Source organism: Acomys russatus, chromosome 14 (genome assembly GCF_903995435.1).
Source record: "Acomys russatus chromosome 14, mAcoRus1.1, whole genome shotgun sequence".
In the NCBI taxonomy this organism is placed as follows: domain Eukaryota; kingdom Metazoa; phylum Chordata; class Mammalia; order Rodentia; family Muridae; genus Acomys; species Acomys russatus.
In genome coordinates this window covers 31,792,527-31,812,612 of record NC_067150.1, presented here as the reverse complement: position 1 = coordinate 31,812,612, position 20,086 = coordinate 31,792,527, and the positions used below count along the sequence as shown (strand labels likewise).

General features: G+C 39.0%; 1 protein-coding gene across 1 annotated transcript; it reads right to left on the bottom strand.

Moving 5' to 3' along the window:
- Positions 1 to 6,099: 6,099 nt before the first annotated feature.
- Positions 6,100 to 8,429, bottom strand: Tmem225 (transmembrane protein 225). Its single transcript, XM_051155830.1, has 4 exons — positions 8,252 to 8,429; positions 7,402 to 7,548; positions 7,005 to 7,139; positions 6,100 to 6,317 (listed from the first exon to the last, which is right to left on the bottom strand). The coding sequence occupies exons 1-4, from the start codon at positions 8,427 to 8,429 to the stop codon at positions 6,100 to 6,102; spliced, it is 678 nt and encodes a 225-aa protein (XP_051011787.1).
- Between the last annotated feature and the right edge of the window lie 11,657 nt (positions 8,430 to 20,086).

Sequence of the window (20,086 nt, the reverse complement as noted above, 5' to 3'; positions counted from 1 at the left end):
CTCATGGCCTGCTAAACCTGCTTTCTTTTTAAAAAATATATTTTATTAATTTATTCATATTACATCTCAATTGTTATCCCATCCCTTGTATCCTCCCATTCCTCCCTCCCTCCCATTTTCCCCTTACTCCCCTCCCCTATGACTGTGACTGAGGGGGACCTCCTCCCCCTGTATATGCTCATAGGGTAGCAATTCTCTTTTTGGTAACCTGCTGTCCTTCCTCTGAGTGCCACCAGGCCTCCCCATCCAGGGGACATGGTCAAATATGCGGCACCAGAGTTCGTGTGAAAGTCAGTGCCCACTCTCCACTCTACTCAACTGTGGAGAATGTCCTGTCCATTGGCTAGATCTGGGTAGGGGTTCAAGGTTTACTGCACATATTGTCCTTGGCTGGTGCCATGCTACTGAATTCTTAAAGTTTGCAAATGCCAACTTCTCTCAAAAGTCCTTCTCAGCAAATTTATTTCATCAAGGACATAACGTATAACTGATAAAAATATAGTTGCTTATTTATGCATAATACATTTCTCTCAAACTTTCAAACTTTGTCCCTAAGATAGAAACCAACAGAGAGATGGTTGGGACTCATGAACTAAATTCTTTGTTTTGTGACCAGCTGTCTACAGCAGCTGTGGTTTGTCCCTTGAGTCTATGGAAGATATGGACAGAGAAACAATATTGCTTATTATTGAACTTGAAGTCCAACTTCAGTGCAGTCTTTCTATGATTTGGTTGATCTGAGTCATATCAAGACTGTTGCCTATTAAGGGAAGTACTTTCATGACTGGAGGCAAGTTAGAGTCATTTGTTTCATGGCTCTTTGAAATCTTACTATTCTGATGGCATAAAGAAGCAAAGGTGATGCCTCTCAGGGAAAGAGAACATTTACACCCCAAACTAAGAGCCTCTAGACTATAATAAGGACCTTCTGCCAGTGATGCCTTGGTTATGTTTTTCATAAAGTACAACTGTAAAAAAAAAAGACTTCAATCCATTTATTTATCTATTATTCTCTTCTCTTCATCCTGACCCCCATCTTGTATGCTACAGCACACCTGCAGAGGTTGAGAAGACTGTGGGAGTCAATTCTCATTTTATACCATGTGACTACTGGGAATTAAACTCAGGTCACCAAGCTTGCTGGACAGCGCCTCTATTGGCTGAGCCTTCTTGTCAACCCTCTCACATTCCAATTTCTTTATTTTTTATTTATAACCTTATTTTTTATTTTTAAAATAATTTATTCAGATTACATCCTGATTGTTATCCCTCCACTTGTATCTTCCCGTTCCCCCTCCTCCTCCTTTTGCCCTATTCCCCTCCCCCAGACCTTTGACAGAAGGAGTCCTTCTCCCCTGCCATATGATCACAGCCTATCAAGTCTCACCTGGAAAACTGGCTTCCTCTTCCCCCGGAAGCACCAAAACAACCAAATTCCAAACATTTCTTAAAAAGATTGTTTAAAATTTGACATAAATTATGTGTATTTACCATATATATATATACAACATATTATTTTAAAATATATACATGTATATGTATATACATGTTGGAAAATTATTAAATCTAGCTAATTATTGTATGTAGTAACTCACAGACACCTTGTTTTTTGGCACAAGGAGAGGCAGAGTACTTTTATTATCTTAACCTTTTAAAGAGTGTAGCAAATGTAGAATTTAGTTCTACTCATTACATGATACAACAGATTTCTTGAATTTATTCATCTTACCTGACTGAAATCTGACTGAACTTCTTCTTATCTAACTGTAAGTTAGTATTCACTGATCAACTACTTCTGGCTTCTGGTAAGTAGCACTCTAGACTCAAGTTTTATGAAGCTGACTTTTTTTAGATCCCATATGTAAGTGATAATGTGGTACCTTATTACAGTTCATGTAAATATCTCTAATTTTATTCAGTTTGTAGAAAATCTCTTAATTTTAAGTTCTGATATTTCACTGGTCAGGTTTTTTTTTTTTCCCTGTCCAGTAAGGGCTGTGAATGTGGGATGTGTATTCACGTGGTGTATAAGAGGAGACAAATATTTTAAATGAGCCTCCTCCCTTTTAAGCCTTACAAGTCCCCACTGTATATGGTATTCTCAAGTCTTCTGCTTCTTCTGTTCAGATTTTGTAAGAGTTAAATCTCTGGTGGCCCACTGTAATAGGCAAAGTAAGAAAAGTGTAGTTCTTGAGATATGTGGGTGAGATGAAGATCTGTACCACCTACTCTGTTAACACCTTCCACTAGTCATCAGCTTTTCAGTTGTTTGCTAAACTGTGTTCAGTGGTGCTTTCTAGCTTAGTATCTGGACCTTTCCATCATCAGTGTGTGCTGGCTTGTTTCCTACAAGCAGTGGCCTTTGTAGGCACTAAGATCTGCCCTACCAGGAAAACAGTCACCAAACCTTGGAATACTGTTATCTTATTTAAGAAGAAATTGCTTCAGCTTTTGATCTCTAGAATTTCTGTAGAGAAAAAAAATATTTTCATTGTGCTTCCTTGATTATGTTTAAATTTTTTTTTTTTTTGCTATCTTTAGATTGCAGCCATTTGCCCATGGAAAAACAAGTGGTATAGCAACAAGGAGGAGAAAGTCTAGGATACTTGAGGAATTGTCGTTTGAAAAATGACAGTAACATGATATGACATATTTTCCTATTTTTCTAGTAACCTTCAAATGTGTTAGAAATGGAGGTTCTCAGAATTTTAAGTTATCAGAAAACCCAAAGGGCCCTAAGGATTGAAATAAGGCTTAGGTGCTAATAAAAATTTGTTCATCACAAATGTTTTGAGTATTATCTCCCTTTCCAATGTTTGCATGCCCAGATAATAAACTTCTGCACAAACAACATACTCTACAATATAGAGAATATAGAATTAACGTTCATTTCCTCTTTCTTTCCTTGATCGATAACACAAAAACCTTAGAGGTCTAGCAATATATTCATATTTAGCTGCCTGTTATCTGTTCCATTGTTCCATCCATGTTCTTGTTAACTTCAAATCATCTTTAATATTTAAGGTACCATTTCCTTTTTGTCTATTCAGTCTTCCATGGCCCTGAGGTAAACTATATTGATGGATTGCACACTATTATCACCAGGCTGGTAGCTATTATTTTGCTACTCCAGCATCCAAAGTTTGGTGCGATGTTTAGATATATTTAAAAAATATAGTTGATGCCTCAAATCATGATTACATTAAATAATAAGAATAACGAAAACTACTGCTGAAAATCACTTCTTAGACAGCAAGCCTGTGGAAAATGTCTTTAAAGAAGAACTGAGTAGACTTGAAGACAAAAATATCCCTTATTTAAGTTTCATAAATTGGTTACCTTAGGTAGTAAAAGATGAGCCATAAAACAATACATTAAAGAACAGTCATAGAGCAGTGCACTACAATGTAGAGACATGGGAGAAAATGACAAGCAACATTTGATTTGATGCTGGCTACCAGCTTTCTATATACAGCCTTTTTATGTTTAGGTATGGGCCTTGTATCCATGATCTCTCCAAGACTTTTATCATGAAGACGTGTTGTATTTTGTGAAAGGCTTTTTTTTTTTTTCATCTAATAAGATGATAACATGATTTTTTTCTTTCAGCTTGTTTATATGGTGGATTATATTAGTAGATTTTCAAGTTGAACCATCCCTGCATTCTGGGATGAGGCCTGCTTGATCATGGTAGATGATATATTTAGTGAGTTCTTGGATTCAGTTTGCGAGTATTTTATTGAATATTTTTTCCATCAATGTTCATGAGTGAAAGTAGTCTGAAATTCTCTTTCTTTGTTGAGTCTTTGTGTGGTTTGGGTATCAGGGTGATTGTGGCTTCATAGAATGAGTTTGGTAATGTTCCTTCCTGTTTCTCTTTTATGTAATAGTTTGAGGAGTATTGCTATTAGGTCTTCTTTGAAAGTCTGGTGGAATTCTGCGCTGAAACCATCTGGCTCTGAGCTTTTTTTGGTTGAGAGGCTTTTGATGATTGCTTCTATTTCCTTAGGACTTATAGGACTGTTTAAACTGTTTACCTGTTAATGATTTAACTTTGGTAAATGAAATCTATTAAGAAAATTGTCCATTTCTTTTAGGTCTTCCTGGGTGGTAGCGGGCCTCCAGAGATACAGGGAGGAGTGGTAGTCTCTGATGGCTGCTGGTCTCCGGTATTGCAGAGGGAGAAGGAGTCCAGAAAATGGGGCAGGTGGGGAACTGTTGGACCCTGATGATGGCTTGTCTCTGCTGCTTCCTGATGGTTGGTGCTGTTCCCTGATGGTTGCTGGTCCCTGGGACTGTTGATGTCTGATACTTGCCTGTCTCCCAGACTGCAAGTGGAGACCTGGCCTGGCAAATGGAGTGTGCCCAGGAGATAGAGAGTAGAACATACTGGGGGTGGGGAGGTGCAATCTGGGGCAGATGGCCTGGGGCAGATCACACCTCTGCATGCAGGCTCTGTTGTTCCCTGATGGCTGTTGGTCTCTGGGATTGCAGGTGGGGATTGGATTCCAGGAGATAGGACATACCTGGAAGCTGGAACGTGGAGCCCCTTGCCGTGATGGAGCCCAGAGGGCCCAGGTCAGACTGTGCCTCTGCAACTGGGCTTTAGTAGGCCAGGAGTTGGGGGAGGCCTCTTACCTGCTATTCCCCAGTGGCTGTCTGGCTCCAGGACTGCAGATGGAGATGGGGCCCATGACTTCTTTTTTAGGCAAGGCTTATACAACAAGGACAGGTATACACGAGAATGTGCTTATCTGGGCAGCAACTAGATCTTAGGAGTCAGTAATTAGCATCAGAATGCATAATACCAGAACAACCCCTAACACTACAGAGAGCACAAAAGTATGAAATTTATTTGGGAGACCCTGTAAGAACTAGTTGGGTAACAGGATGGGGGTGCTTAATCAATTGGTTGCTTACACAGATGTAACACAGCAGAGCACCAATGCTTTCCCTACAAGATATGTAAAAATACACATGTATTATATATATATACATATATTATATATGTATATATATTTAAAACACAGTTATCAATATGTATTACACACACATATATAATACATATATACACTTACATGTACATGATAGGGCATTCACGTCTTGCATTGCATATCTATAAGTGACTTAGTAATTCATTGAGTGAGGTTTGTCTTGTAGTCTCAAAAATGTTAGGCTTGATTCATTGTTGTAAATAGTGATTAATGGGGTGTAAAATAGCCCCAAATAGTTTAGCACTTGTCTCAAGCATTCTGCCTTTCCACAAACATAATGTGATGCTTCAGTTAATACAGATGAAGCATCTTCAGAAAAGTTTAGTTCTTGTTTACATACTTTCTCTAAACAGGAAATGCTGCCATTAGTGACTTATTATGTGATTTTGCCACATTGCTGTAGCAAAGCTGATTCAAGACACTTGTTTTGCTGAGGTGATAAACTTCCTCTAGTTTCCCTCATGGTCCTCTCCTAGCTTATGTTTGCCATCATGTTTTTTTTTTTTTTTTTAACATCTATACCATTTTTTTCAAACATTTGAAAAGTTCGACATCAGCTATACAGAGGCATTAAAGTAGAAATGAGAACATAATGTAAAACCACGAGGAAGCCGTTCTAAAAAAAAATGTTTTATTATGGGAAACAGTGATGAGATTAAGAAAATGTCTAGAAGAACATCATTTTAATAAAAAATATTCCAATGGAAATAGTGGGAATAATAAGAAAGGGCATAATTTTGAAATGTCAGAAAATGGAGTGATGTGTCCACAGGTGTTTATCATATTGCTTTGTCTTCCCAGCAATATGTTCAAAGTATTACACAGTAAAATAAAAGCATATTCTATACTGTTATAGAGTTAACACTGCAGCAAGTACTATTTATTTAAAGTTTTTGTATTAATAACAAATATAGAGGAAATGGTTTATCAGGTCAATATTTAAAATGTGACATTTTCTGAATCTTTTCATTGACCTCAATGTGCTCATAGATATTCATAATGCCAAACACAGATGAAATAATTGTGTATGTGCACACACACAAACACACACACAGCTACTTCTATAGCAATGGGCGGGTAGTACTGAAAGGTACATATTGTCAAGTCATAAAGCCCAGGTCACACGGCGTGCTTGGACGTGTGATTTGTCCGTCTTTGAGGTCACAGAGTGCACATGGACGATGCTCCGAGGCATTGTGGTGCGCTCTGGAAGTGAAATAACTTGGATCGAGCTCCCAGTCACTCTTCTGCTACTATTTCTGTTAGGTGTACAGACTTTTAAGCAGGTACATTTATTTGTGCACTGTATGAAACAGAAGATACCTAGGGACAGAGAAGTAAGGGAGCAGAATTAGTGTACCATGCAGAGGTGTAGGGCTACTTCCCTCCAAATACTTAGAAGACTCTGACCATTGAGCTTTGTGAACACTTTCCAGCTATCTGGAGTCATTCAGGAGAAGAACACTTTAGTTGGAGGAAGTGGAATGTAGCCACGGTAACTTCCATGATTCTCAGCTCCCTAGGGAGGGCTCATTATGAATGAATGTGTGTTTCTGTCTGGGTTCCTTGGGGGAAGGAGGTACAATTTTTATGAAATTCTGATACTTCCCAGGAGAAGGAGAAGGGGACCTCTTGTCTTCAGCGGGCCCCTCTGGTATCAGCTACTACGGTTGGCTATGTTTTAACTGCTTTGACACCAAACATAATTGAACACTATTCTCAGCCACTGTCCTTGACGGTGACTTTCATAGACTTTCACCCTTAAAGTTGGAAAGGTACTGAAAATACTGAAAAAGAGAAGAAGAGGAATGCCCTTGGAGGCAGGCATAAACTACCACGTCAAATTTTAGATTTCTGCTTCTAAGAACTACACTTAGATAGCTAGTCCAGGTGATTCTCACCATTTAAAGTAGGGGCTTTGGCATCTTCTCTTTGACTCTCCATTTTCTTATTTCATACTCCTCTCTCTGGGGATTAATTGACTCTTATCTCTCTTCAGGGGATACTCACCACAGGAAAGTAACAGGGTGATGGCTAAGTAGACAGTGAACACCATCCAGCGGATCTTGTAACTATTGAAGTACACATATTGACCTTTTTTTAGCTTGTGATGATACATAGTGATTGCATAGAACAAAAGGCAACCTAGTGTCCAAAAGGAAGAGGAAAGTTTTCTCTCTCCTTTCAGGAAGTTTAAACCCATTAGTCAAAGTCTTCACTCCCATTCACCTTACTTCCCAACCTATCCTGGCCAGCACAGTTATTCTATAGAGTGATAAAGCTATTTTAGGAACAGTATACACCCTTCAGTTAGAGAATTGGAAAGGCTAGCTATTTAAAGATTGCAGGCTGGAAACCCACTAGCTCATTGCAACTTCCATCTAGACCAGTGGGGCCAGGAAGTTACCTGTGAAGAAACACAGGAAGCCAGTAAGGAGGTGTACACACTTATTTTGAGAAATCATAGAAGTGAACTGCAGACCTATGATCAAGTTTATATAGACGGAGATGTTGAGGGTCGCCCTCATCATGTGTTGGACCGTACTCAGGCTCTCTGTTGGGAAGCAGAAGCTGTATTGAGAGAAGGCTAGACATTTCTTCCAGACTGATTTCCACAATTGTCTACGTCAAACCTTCATGAGGGTCTAAAATAAATCAGAATACAGACAAGACAAAGGGAGTAAAGAATAAAGAGGCAGTGTATTGGAGAATACTGAACCAGCAGAAATTTAGTGTCTTTGGTAGGCTTCTTTATAACTCATGGGTTGTTAAGTACCTTAATCCGCCCCGTCTGCTCCTAGGATGCTAAAATCCATTTTCCTTTGGCCAGTTATTTTCTTCATACTCCTCGTGTCTACTTGTGCTGGCTACCTTACTGCTACTGCCTAGGGTTATCAAAAGCTGGGTGGTGCATACCCATAATCCCTGCACTTTTGAGGCAAGAGGCAGTTGGATCCCTATGAATTGGAGGGCAGATCAGTCTACAGAGTGAGTTCCAGAACAGTCAGAGCTACACAGAAAAATCCTGTCTCAAAAAGACCAAAAAAAAAAAAAAAAAAAAATGTTCAGTGCTTAAATCAGCGAGACTCTAGTCTTTCCTCCCAAACAGCTAAATGGTGAAATTTTAGAGTAAATGGCTTACAGTTGCCTGAGAAAGTTGCTCCCAGGAATAATGGGTAAGTTGATCAGATGATGGAAGTCAAGGAACCCTGAGATTTCCCCTCCAGCCCCTACTTTCCATAATATATAGTTCTGACCTTCAGGCCAAAAGGAAGGACAGCATCCCATCCATGGACTGTGGGTAGTCTTATCCTTTCTGACTTTGGGAACCAATTCCACCCAGTTTTCCATGATGAGTCCTACTACCAAGAGAACTATAGCCCCAGAGGAGCAGAATATGTTGACAGCCTGGATACTTCTGTTTGGAATGCTCATCACTGTGGGCATAAATTTCTACCAGAGACTACCATCAATGTTTCACAAGTCTTTGATTTGATCAGTCAGAAGATGAAGGATAAAATCTGGATGTTCATTGATTGCAGAGGTGTTGGGAGAGACATCAGTAGAAGCAGAAGCTGACGTAACCTGTAAAGCAGAAAAGATAGCTTCCTCCCTTTACCATTCTTACAGGAAGGGCAGACTGTTGTCAGAGCAACAAACTGCCATGGAATTCTCGGTCTGTTGGTTTGACCCTTGACCTGGGGACCTAAGGCATTGGAACAACCAAGCTATACAAAGGGTTTTTGAGAGACCTATAATGTGATGAGGTCTGATATCACAGCTTCAAAGACTTATGACAGGTATAACTAAAGAGGTCCCATATTTCAATCAGAATGCTGGTCCTGGGCTTGACACAGGCTGAAGTTTGTGAAAAGCCTTAAGGTCTTTTGGATGAGGGCTCACTTAGTTGGCACTGTAAGAGGAAATGACCATTAGACATTTTGGATTTGTTGTAGAACCTCAGGTCTTCAATGTAGTTTCTCAAGGAAGTCTAATTAATTTTCTAGGGAGACTCAAGCTTTGAAACTCAAAAAAAAAAATGTCCTGGTACACTGGTAATTCATTCCACTGTCCTCTATAGGGCATAAGAATAATTTCTTGTCAGAACTACCTTCGTAATTTGACAGAGAAAACATTTCGAGGAGTGCTTGAGAAGAAAACCATGGTACGTACTAGGTTGCATTGAGGGTTGTTCTAAAACTCCTTAAATGCCTTTTGCTGAGCTAAGAAAACTCTTCAAATGCTTCTTTACTCCTATTTTTAACTTTATATTGAAAATATTATTTTCTTATACACAATATCCTAATTACAGTTTTCTCTTTCCTATTTCTTCCAGTTCCTTTCTGCCTCCCCTCAGAATCCAGTCCTTTTCTTTCTCATTAGAAAAGTACAAGCTTCTAAGAGACAACAACCAAACATGAAAAAATAAAGTTCAATAAGATGAAGCAAAAACTTTCATGTTGAAGTTAGACATGTCAGTCCAACAGGAGGAAAAGAATATCAAGAGCAGGCACAAGATAAAGAGACCCACTCATTTTCACAGGAAAAAATCCCATAAAAATACAAAGTCAGTAGCTACAATATATATGCAGAAGACCTGTACAGACAGACACATGTAGGCCTACTCACTCAAGTTTTCTATTTTTTTTTTAAAATTTCACCACAGGACACTTTCTTTGGGCTTCTTTATTTGCTTCAAACACATAATCCCAGAACTGGCTACATATTATTTGGTATTAATGTATTTCCCTTATAGTTTTAACTTTGAAAAGACAATGCTCAGGATTAGATTTAATCTAAACAGTAAGGCTTATGGTTAAGAGAACAGACTTATTATCTTAAGTTTAAGTCTTGGCTCTGTCACTCAATAATGATGCAGTTTTAGAAGTAATAATTTTTATGATATAAGGATTTTATTGAAAAAAAAAAAACTCTATATCAGCAAAGACTTCAAATGTAGAGCACTTGAGGAAAGTCTAGCAAATGGTAAATTGTACCTGAGCAATTGCCACTGTGTTCCCTTGGGTCTTTAAGACAGGAATTATGGGTAAATCTGCATGAAGGCAGTTTACTGGGAAGTACTCCAGGGAACCACCTATGTTGGTATTTAAGGGTAGTGGCACTGAGCAGAAACTGATGGAAACGCAGTTGCAATAAAAGAAATTTAAGAATCTAGGAACTGAAAACCAGTTTAATGGGCCATTCTAGTGGGAGCCTAGAAGACAGTACTTAGAATAATTTGGATTATGGAGGTCTGGCACAAGGGATTACAGAGAGGAGTGAGATCTTTAGTAACTGGGCTAGAGGTAACATTTTGACTTAGAACCTGGAAACTTTCTGCCTATGTCTTGAAATTTTTACCTTAGTCTAAATTAAAAAGCAATGGACTAATTTATTTGGTGGAGGACATTTTTAACACTGCATACCTCTGAATATACGGGCTGTTTATACATCTTGTGTAGGTCATAATAAAAAAGAACACATGGGGCACAGACAAAGATAAAACATACAGTTTGGAGAGAAAAGAGAATGAAGAAATGTAATGCTATAGCCAAGGAATGTACTGAGACAGAGAGTCTATAGTTGTTAAAATGATTTGTGTCATTAAGGAGAGGCCGCTTGTTCTATACCAGAACAACGGGAAGGATACCAAGGGTGTCAAGACCCTCATCTAGCGAAGGTTCCAGCTTGTGAAGGCAAATCTAATTAAGGGTTTTTCTGTTGCCAGAAAGCAACTGCGTACAAAACAGCTGCTAATGTGATTAAATGGGTGGGGGTCCATCTCAAGTTGACAGCTGAACTTGGCAGCATCACTCATGTAGTGTTGCCTTTTAAGGCACAGAAGATGCAAGAGTGAAGGGGACATGGGTTCTTCCTTCATGGTTTCAGGACTATTGAGGCCAGGCAATATGTTTCAGTTCCGGAGTTACTACAAGAAGGTCCTGGAAGGCCATTGCTTGAAACGGTGAAAGCGAAGGCTGCCCGAGAGACAGCCTTTCTTCTTCAAAATGGTTTTTAGTGAAATAGCTCTCTTTCACTGGGGGCCATAAGGTTATATAAACCTTGGGGAAGTGGGTAGGGGGATTTTGGGATGAGTGTACATCATTGGCTGGGGCTGAGGTGCTGGGAATGCTTAATTTGTCTGAAGAGGAAGTCCGGGTGCTGTCTCAATGTGTCCTTGTAAAGAAATAGGGAGTTTTAACCTGAAACCTGCCCACCAGGCTTCATGAGTACCTCAAGGATGGCAGAAATGGAGGTCCCAAGGCTACCTCAAGGACGGCTGAGGTGGGGCTCACAAGGCTACTTCAAGGATGGCAGAGGTTCGGGCCACAAGGCTCCGCGCATTCAGGCATGCAGACCCAGAACAGGGAGGAGTGGTCCTTACTACTGCCGATCTCAAGATGAGATTTTCGGGGTTCCGACACAACTCAACCTCGCTCTTGCTCTGGGCCAGCTCCCCTGGTTGCACGGCTCAACTGCCTTGGATGAGGAAGGTTAAGGAACTTTTAGGAGGTTCAGCTTTGAGAGTTTATAGCCTTGCTTCATTTTCGGCTGTCTTTCTCCTTTGTGTGGTTGAAGACATGGTCTCCCAGCTTCTAGCTCCTGCCATATGCTCCCATGCGACTCCCTCTGGTACCGTAATTCAAAACTCTTTCTTCAGTAAGTTGCATTTGGTCACAACAGTGAGAAATAACTAATACAGTGCTTATAGGTATACGATTGACAAGAAGAATCAGTTCAGCCTAGGGATGTCTTTTTGAAACTGAAGAATGTATGCTGTATATTATTGTATATTATACGGTATATTTTACAGTATACTGTATATTATACAGTAATATAAAGAATGTGACCAGTAGCACAGCATTTATGAAAAAACTGAAGAGAAAGAATGGTTAGAGATGTAAAATGAGGTATTATATTGTTGTGGAATTAAAAAGAAGTTACAGCTTAATCTGTTTTTTTTTTTTAAGATTTTAATCACTATACAATTACAGATATTTACAGAGGAACTGAGTCATAATTTGCCATATGCATGCAATGTATAATATCCAATTGAGATGTCTGGCTTTTCCATTTCATTATTTCTTCATGCTAGGAATCTTTGGACTTCACTCTTCTTTTTATTTTGAGAAGCTACAGGGATTGAGCAGTACCTTAAATTGTTACAGGTAAATTACTAAATTAAGTGGAAGTTTGAATGCAGATCATTGAATTTGATAATTGGATTGTCAGTGATGATATTGAAAGTATCTTAAACAATTATGGAGAAAATGAAAGCCTAAGTTGAGGCATTTTCTGTTTAAACAAGCATTAGATGCCCTATATAACTATAAAGAAAAGAAAGAAAGAAAGAAAGAAAACTGCCAGGGAAGACTGTAATTTTGATAAAAGTAAGGGTTAGAACTTGGATATGGAATCTGAGATGGCCAGCTTTTGTAGCCAGGCAAGGTTTCCAGTGGTGGGGATTGTTGGATCTCCTGTGGAGATCTTCACATAACTCAGGCTGATGTTGTAAGAAAGGTTTTCCCTCCACAAATTGACAGTGGGCAGTGGGGGGCGGGAGGCACAGGGGAGAGGACATTATTGCCAAGGACAACACATGCCCAGCTTATTGAATGTAGAGACTCTGAGCTGGGGTCTTGGTGGAACCTTTAACTCTACCTTCTAGTAGAGTTAGAAAACTCTACATTTTCTTTGGTGCCGGAAGGTACTCTACAGGCCATCGAAAGAGAAACCAGAACACCAGTCCAGCCACAAATCCTTTGACTGTCAAAGGGTAGGTAGGGTAAAAAGAGGGAAAAATATATAAATGAAATAAAAAGAGGAAGATCCCCAACATGACATAAGAGCATGAACCTTCCGTGATTTCTTTAAGTTCATTTTTCGTTGACCATCTACTACTGGGCATGCAGCCTGCCCTTAAAAGTAGTCTGTTTCTCCAGTGAGATTCTCTTGGAGGAAACCAAATATTCACTTACAAGTGGTTATTGAGTGGAGATTGCTTCTGGGCTAGGGGTGGGACCATGTGTTCCATTCTTCTTTCAACTGTAGAGTTCCATCTGGTGCAGACCTGTGAAGGCACTGTGCATGCTCCCTTCATGAGTTCATATGTGCCCGGGCTCTGTTTATTTTGTAAATCTTGTTTCCTTGGTGTCTTGATTCCTGTTAGCTCTTACACTCTTTCCACCTTCTCTTCTGTAGGGTTCCCTGAGACCTGAGGAGGGATTAGAGGGAGACATACCGTTTAAGGCTGAGTGTTCCAAGGTCTCTCACTCTGCATAATATCTGGTTGTGTGTGGATCTCTGTATTTGTTCTCATCTGCTGCAAGAAGAAGCTTCTTGAATGATGGCTGAGCAAGGCTTGATCTATGAGTGTAGGAGAATGGTCGTCAGAAGTAAGCACTTCCCGTCCCCCAATTTAAGAACAGTAGTGTTTGGTTTTACTTTAGGTCCCTGAGCTGTCTTAAATGCTGAGTCATCTCTCCACACCCACTTCCTGTACTCTTGCCAGTATTTGTTGTTTACTTGGTAGCCATTCTGACAGTGGTGAAACGAGATCTCTGTATAGTTTTGATTCCCATTTCATTCACGGCTAAGAATGTTGAACATTTTTGGAATTATTTTTCATTATTTTATTGGTTGTCTATATTTTTCATTTTAATATTTTTCATTTTATTGCCCATTTATTTTACTTTCTTTCTTTATTATTTCAGTGTGGTCCTCTATCTTATTCTTTGCTTTCATGACAGCATTATATTCTAGGATGTTATACCAGAAGAAATGTAGGATAAAACTCAAGAGATAAAATAATTGTGATCATAGAATTGAATTCCAATGACATTTGATTAAAAATTATTCTAGAAGCTTCTACCTTGAGGACTAGTTCTCATAGTGTGTGAAGGTATGATTCAAACTGACAAGAGAGTAAAGCAACCAACATTCTTACTTCAGTATAAAATCTATGAACCATAACAATAAGCATGGCAAGATATTCCCCAAGGTGCAATAGTGGCACCTCTGCCTTGAGGGTACCAACAACTCTCTAATTGAACTTAAAGCCCACTCAGTAGGAGGAAATTCATGGCTGATACTATATAAACCTTGTTAACTTCCTGCATCTGGTGAGGTCAGGGACTCTAAAGAGAACCTACTTCTACCACTTTTCTAAACCAGTACATGTGTAACCATATTCTAAATACTTATTCTTACGTTCAAAGATACATGTAGTTCTTACCCCTAATCAAAGAAGATTTTTTTTTCTTTTAAATTACAATTGACCAAAATGCAGAGAATAACTGATCAAGAAATGCTCAACCTGACTGATACATCTACAACACAACCACTACACCTAGGGCTCAGGGAACATCTTGGAAAATGTGACAGAAAGGTCATAAGAGGTAGAGGACCAGGATTTCTGCTGTGAGATAGTGTCTTATATATGTGACAAAGAAGCTGTACCCATGAGTTCTCAACAATATGGTTACCTATACGAGACCTTCACAATGACATCACCGGTTGACATTTTAGTGTGGATGGGGTAAACCTCACAAGGCCCTTCCTCTATCTAGATCAGTGGTTCTCAACCCTCCTAATCATGATCTCAATCATAAAATTACTGTTGTTGATACTTCATAACTGTAATTTTGCTGCTGGTATGAATCATAATGTAAATATTTTTGGAGATAGAGGTTTGCCAAAGAAGTCTCAACCTGTGAGTCCTCAACTTCTCTAGAGGAAGAAGTCAGATGACTAATCGCCGCTGAGAGGGATGCCTGACCTTTTTCAGGCATGAACCCTCTGATAAGTCATACAATCGTAAGTCATCAGGTCTCAACACATACACATATGAACAATACCAAATGGCCTCATTAAGTTGTATTTATGTCACTTATGAAATCCTCAAACAATAAAATAAACTCTAGTTGGTGAGCAGCTGCCAAAAATCCATTCTTACTGAAAAGCATAGAGCTCTAGGTATTGAAAAGTTAAAAGTCATGAGTATGTCTGCATATTCTGTACTTACTCTCTCTCTCTCTCTCTGTCATTTCTCTCCATCCCCATTTTCCATGATCCTCTTCTGTCTCAATGTTATAAATATGTGATTTTTAAAATTATTTAGATGTCAAGATTAGTAAGGTTCATAAGAGGAACATGCTATGTATAATAAATCATATCATCCTTAAGATCAAACCCCACCATGCTTGCTAGTTTTATGTCAACTTGATACACGGTAGAGTTGTCTGACAGAAGAGAATCTCAACTGAGAAAATGTCACGGTAAGACCTGGCTATAGGCAAGCTGTAGGATGTTTTCTCAATTAGTGATTGATTTTGGAGAGCCCAGCCTTTTGGGTGTCATGGCACCCTGGGATCATGGTCCTGGGTGTAAGAAAGCAGGCTGATCAAGCCATGAATAGGAAGTCAATAAGTGTTCATCGTTGGCTTCTACTTCATTTCATTTTTTTTAAACAAAAAATTTTTATTGGTTCTTTGTCAATTTCGCATAGTGCACCCCATCCCACTTATTTCTCATTCCTTCCACATCATCCCCCAACCCTTGTAAATCACCACAGGAGAAAAAACAATGAGCAAAATGACCCAAACAGGAAACAACAGTAACCAACCAACTAACCATCTCTCTGTGGAAGCTGCTGTGTCACAATGTACCCCTTTGCCCAAACAGCTTTACTTGTAAATGTTCATTGCGAGGAGCCATTGTTCTGTTTCACTGCTCCAGCTTCTGTTATCCCATCAATACTGGGCCCTCACTGAGATTCCCCTTGGATATCCTGCTGTTGCTCTGAGTCATACTGCAGCTTTTGTTCTACAGGACTAGGTCATCGCATGCTCCAACAGCTTATAGATGGGGTAGATGATTGGATTGGCCAGCTCAAAGTCATGGATCTGGGCCAGGTAGCTGAACTGGTCAGTCTATCGACTCTCCTGAGCCAATGCCACCACAGCCAACTCTTCCTAATTGCCCAGGTGAGGGGCAGGGCCAGCTCTCTTGAGCACTGTGGCCAGCAAGGGGCAGGCTGCTTCATTTCTTGTCTCTGAGTTCCCACCCTGGGCCTAGGTCAGTGATGGATTGTTACCTGGAAGTGTAAGATGAAATAAATTATTTTCTCCCCAATTTGTTTTCGGACATTGTATTTTGTCACAGCAAAAGAAGCTCTGACTAAGATGTCCACGAAAGGCTAGTTTCAGAAATGGAAATCCATTTATAATTATACCCACACATCAAACACATCATATCAAAGTGTTTTCCTTTCATAGTAGTCTTAGAAAATAGAAATGATAATAGCATGGCATTAATGACTCCAGGATTCACCTTCAAATAATTGGATGTATTCCCATTGAGACAATTAAGTCTTTCCAAATTATACTAGCCTTAGAGACTATAAGAAAGATGAAGTGATCACTAATCTAAATTAGTATCTCTGTTCTTACTGAGTTGTGTAGTTGCCTCTGTGACCTAGTGATAATTTCAAGAATCATAAGGTCTAGTGAATTACAATAAACTTCTGAACTTTTATAACCCTGGAATCTTGTAGGGGAGTTTTTACTTGTACTGTTTCTAGGCTTCTTATCCAGGTATTATTTTCTTTCACCTTACAGTGGAAGGGTGATGTCTGTCTTCTTTGGATCCATGATAAATACATTTTGGCCTGGTGACTAGAGGTCCTATAGCAACAGTCTTCTCTCTCTCTCTGATGCCTGGATAGTCTGACTCTAATTTGAAGAATATGTATCCTAAGTTATTTATACAAGGTCTCCTGTATCTGTAAATTCTGACAAATAAAAAAACTCACAAATGTTCAACATGGATCATGTGGGACTTACATGAAGGATCTTCTCCTCTGCCTGCTGGGGCTAAGTGAAGAAAATGTTAATGAGCAAACAGTATCCACACTGCACATGTTTATGGAGCATGTATATACTTGCAGCCAGATGTATTTTATGCTATATAGTCTTTGAATTCTTTTGTTTCTTATCAAAGTATCTTCCTGAGATAGGAACAAATTCCTTTATACTAGGATTTCCTCATATGGTGATGGACTTTGCTATGCTGTAAGATTTCCTGACTCTGTAATTCAGTGAATATTTATGTCTTTGATCAGCTTATTCTTCCCAGTCAGCTAGCTTCTACTTGATATTGTACAGCAAATCACAAATAATTTTTACTCACAAACTAGCTACTTGCATAATGAAAGAACACATATGCATACACTCATGATAGGCAGATATGAAAATGCTTTTATAACCATTATTATACTGTGTATAGTTCAATGGCTAATAATCTAGACTAGATCTCCTTGCAATGTGCTAGGAGGCCAAATGGAAGTGGGATAGGTGATTAGGGTAATAATTTAAAAAATAAACAAATATTTTCTGGCCACAACCACCTCCGATTCTTGTAGGATAAACTGGTGATTTCCCTGCAGGCTTTACATCAGGCTGGGAAAAAAAAAACATTCAGGGTGAGGTATGAATGAAACTCATTCATTCATGTGATTTTACTTTAACCTGTGCCAGGCCATGACTTTTAGAGTCTGGCCCAGATCATTTTACCTTAGCCATATTTAAGCACAGCACAATTTTGGAAAAAGGTATTCAGATAACAAATAACCCAGCCCCACCCAATGCACAACAATTTAAGACATGTTTACATTGAGATTCTTTACAAAGCACATTTGGCATCTTTCACAAGAGTGGATACTGTTGACTCATTGATAGTGCCCAAGAATTTGGGTCTAGGGAGCTCGGTTGAGGTAAGCATAATGCCTGTTTGTGTCAGCATTGCCTGGCCCTAAGATAACATAGAAGTCACTTAAGCTGTTGTAAAGCACAAATGACATTACTCATAAGAGTGGAATTGTTTTTGGTCGAAAAGCAATGCTGAAGATTTAGGGGGAAAGGGTCTGGGATAAGCAAAAACATAAAATTGTGGGTGGTATGGACTGAGCCTGTCTCATCAGACAGTGAAGACCAAAAGGTTGTAAAACTACATCACTCCTGACATTCGAGGAAGAGCAGCTTCACACCTCACTCCGTGGAAGAGGTAAGCCTGTATGTTTAACTTTCTTGGCCTCACTAGTGTTTATCTTTGTGCCCAAGTCCTTTTCGTCCTCTACAATAAACCAAATTGTTCATATCTGATTTCATTTTGGTAAGTACAGATATAGATTTCCGCCCCCTGTTGTTTCCTAGCATTGGTGTTTCCTATTTGAGTCCAAGGACTAACAAAATATTTGTTTAATATTTCTTTGACCCCTTCAGAACTCTATTACTCTCAGGATACCTTCTCCTTGTGTTCTCACATGACTGGATTATTTGCTCCTCTTCTGAGTCCTAGATATTCTTTAGAGAGAGTTCATGTGAGAGCATACGTGCTGGAGCTGGAGCTTTGGTCATTTTGGAAAACATCAGACACTTGTCCAATAGAGGCACAGATGCTGCAGAAGCCACAGGAAAGACAGGGGTTTCCAAGTTCAACTGACATTCTCCCCTGTCTCATGCATGTGATTGGTGCCACCCTCCAAGTTGCAAAGACCCAAAAGGAAGCTCTGCTAACAAATCCTTCCTTCCTTTTTTTCCCCCCTCTGGTGACTCTCATTTCTCTTTTCACTATACTTTTAGTGGTAATTTTCCTTTATTGCATATCTTTATTTTTCATTCTCCTTCACATGCTCATTTGATTTTTTTCATATACTGTTTTCAACATTTTGTAGTCTCTTTTCTTTCTTTCTTTCTTTCTTTCTTTCTTTCTTTCTTTCTTTCTTTCTTTCTTCTCCTTTTCTCCTTTCCTATCCTTTCTATTATGCTTTTAGTGACATTTTGAGTTTACAATTGTGAAAAGTTTCTTTTATTTTGTCAGACTCTTATTATCTTTATTTAATTAAAATTTTGAACACTTTCATTATTGAGAAATTATTTTTTATTTTTCTCCATTTTTGGTACTTTCTGTAATGTCTCACTCTTTTTAGGCAACACCATTGTCAATAACTTTTTTTTTTTTACAATAGTTAAGAACCAGTACCAGCCTACATGATTATCAAGAGATACATGGGTGAGGAAAACATGGTACATATTAAAATTGAAATTTTTCTCAACTGTGAAAAAGAAAGAAATGGTATTTTCAGAAAAAATTGATGCAAGTGGAGATTATTGTTAAGCAAAATGATCCAGAATCAGAAAGATAAACACTGCGTGTGTGTGTGTGTGTCTGTGTGTGTGTTCCTGTACTGGAAGAAGTTCTACAATAGACACCACCTCAAAGAGTGGACAATTAAGGGGATTTAGATGATCCCAAAGGCATGTTTCCTAAGAATATAGGTTGATTTCAGGACACAGTTTAACACCAAAGTGATATAAGGAAGGGCTACAATTTATTTATTTTTTTCTCCATGCTCTAGCATTTCTGGTTTTCATGTAGTAGACACTTCATAACTGATTATAAGTCATAAATATTTCCAAAGCCAGTTTTAGTTGTTTTCTCCTGAAATTTCAGAAGTTTGAAGTTCAGGTACTGTTTTAAGGTCACCTAAAAAGGGCTCATCCAAACAAAGCATTCTACCAGCTATCCCAGAGACTGACGCCTAGGAACTCGAGGCCATGTCTGTGTGTTCGTGGGGAAAGTTGCTTTCATGGTTATCAGATCTGGAAACATGGAACCAGTTCTTTTATCCAGGAAGTACTAAACCTTGCTGATGACCTTTATGCATTCTTATATTTTCTGTGTCTTAGTTTCTCTGTTCATATCTTTATCTATATCCCAAATATCACATGGTCCCCTCAGCTTAAGTAAATCCACTCTACCTTTAAAGGTATCATTTGTAATCTACTATACTCTATAGTAATGAGGAACACAGGCGCTTCCTAGGATGTGTCCTTATTCAACAGCATGTCCCAGTAGGGTATGTGTTGGGTAGGCTATCAAACCCAGACGGTTACAAAAGCTCTAAGGAGTGTTTGGAAGCCTTGCTTGGTGTGCGTAATTTATGGCGGATGCATGGCATGATGTACAGTGTGCTTGGGACCAGTTCTTACAAATACACAGGCTGCTGAGCCACAGGAGAGAGGAAGCCCCAG

Bases quoted from the DNA above. Each gene is read 5' to 3' on its own strand.
- Tmem225 (XM_051155830.1), bottom strand. From the start codon at position 8,429: ATGAGCATTCCAAACAGAAGTATCCAGGCTGTCAACATATTCTGCTCC. The intron at 7,549-8,251 runs GTCAGAACTATA...GCTTCCCAACAG, and splicing joins TCCTTCCTTTTGGCCTGAAG to AGAGCCTGAGTACGGTCCAA. The intron at 6,318-7,004 runs GTGAGTATCCCC...CTCTGTCCCTAG, and splicing joins CACCCTGTTACTTTCCTGTG to GTATCTTCTGTTTCATACAG.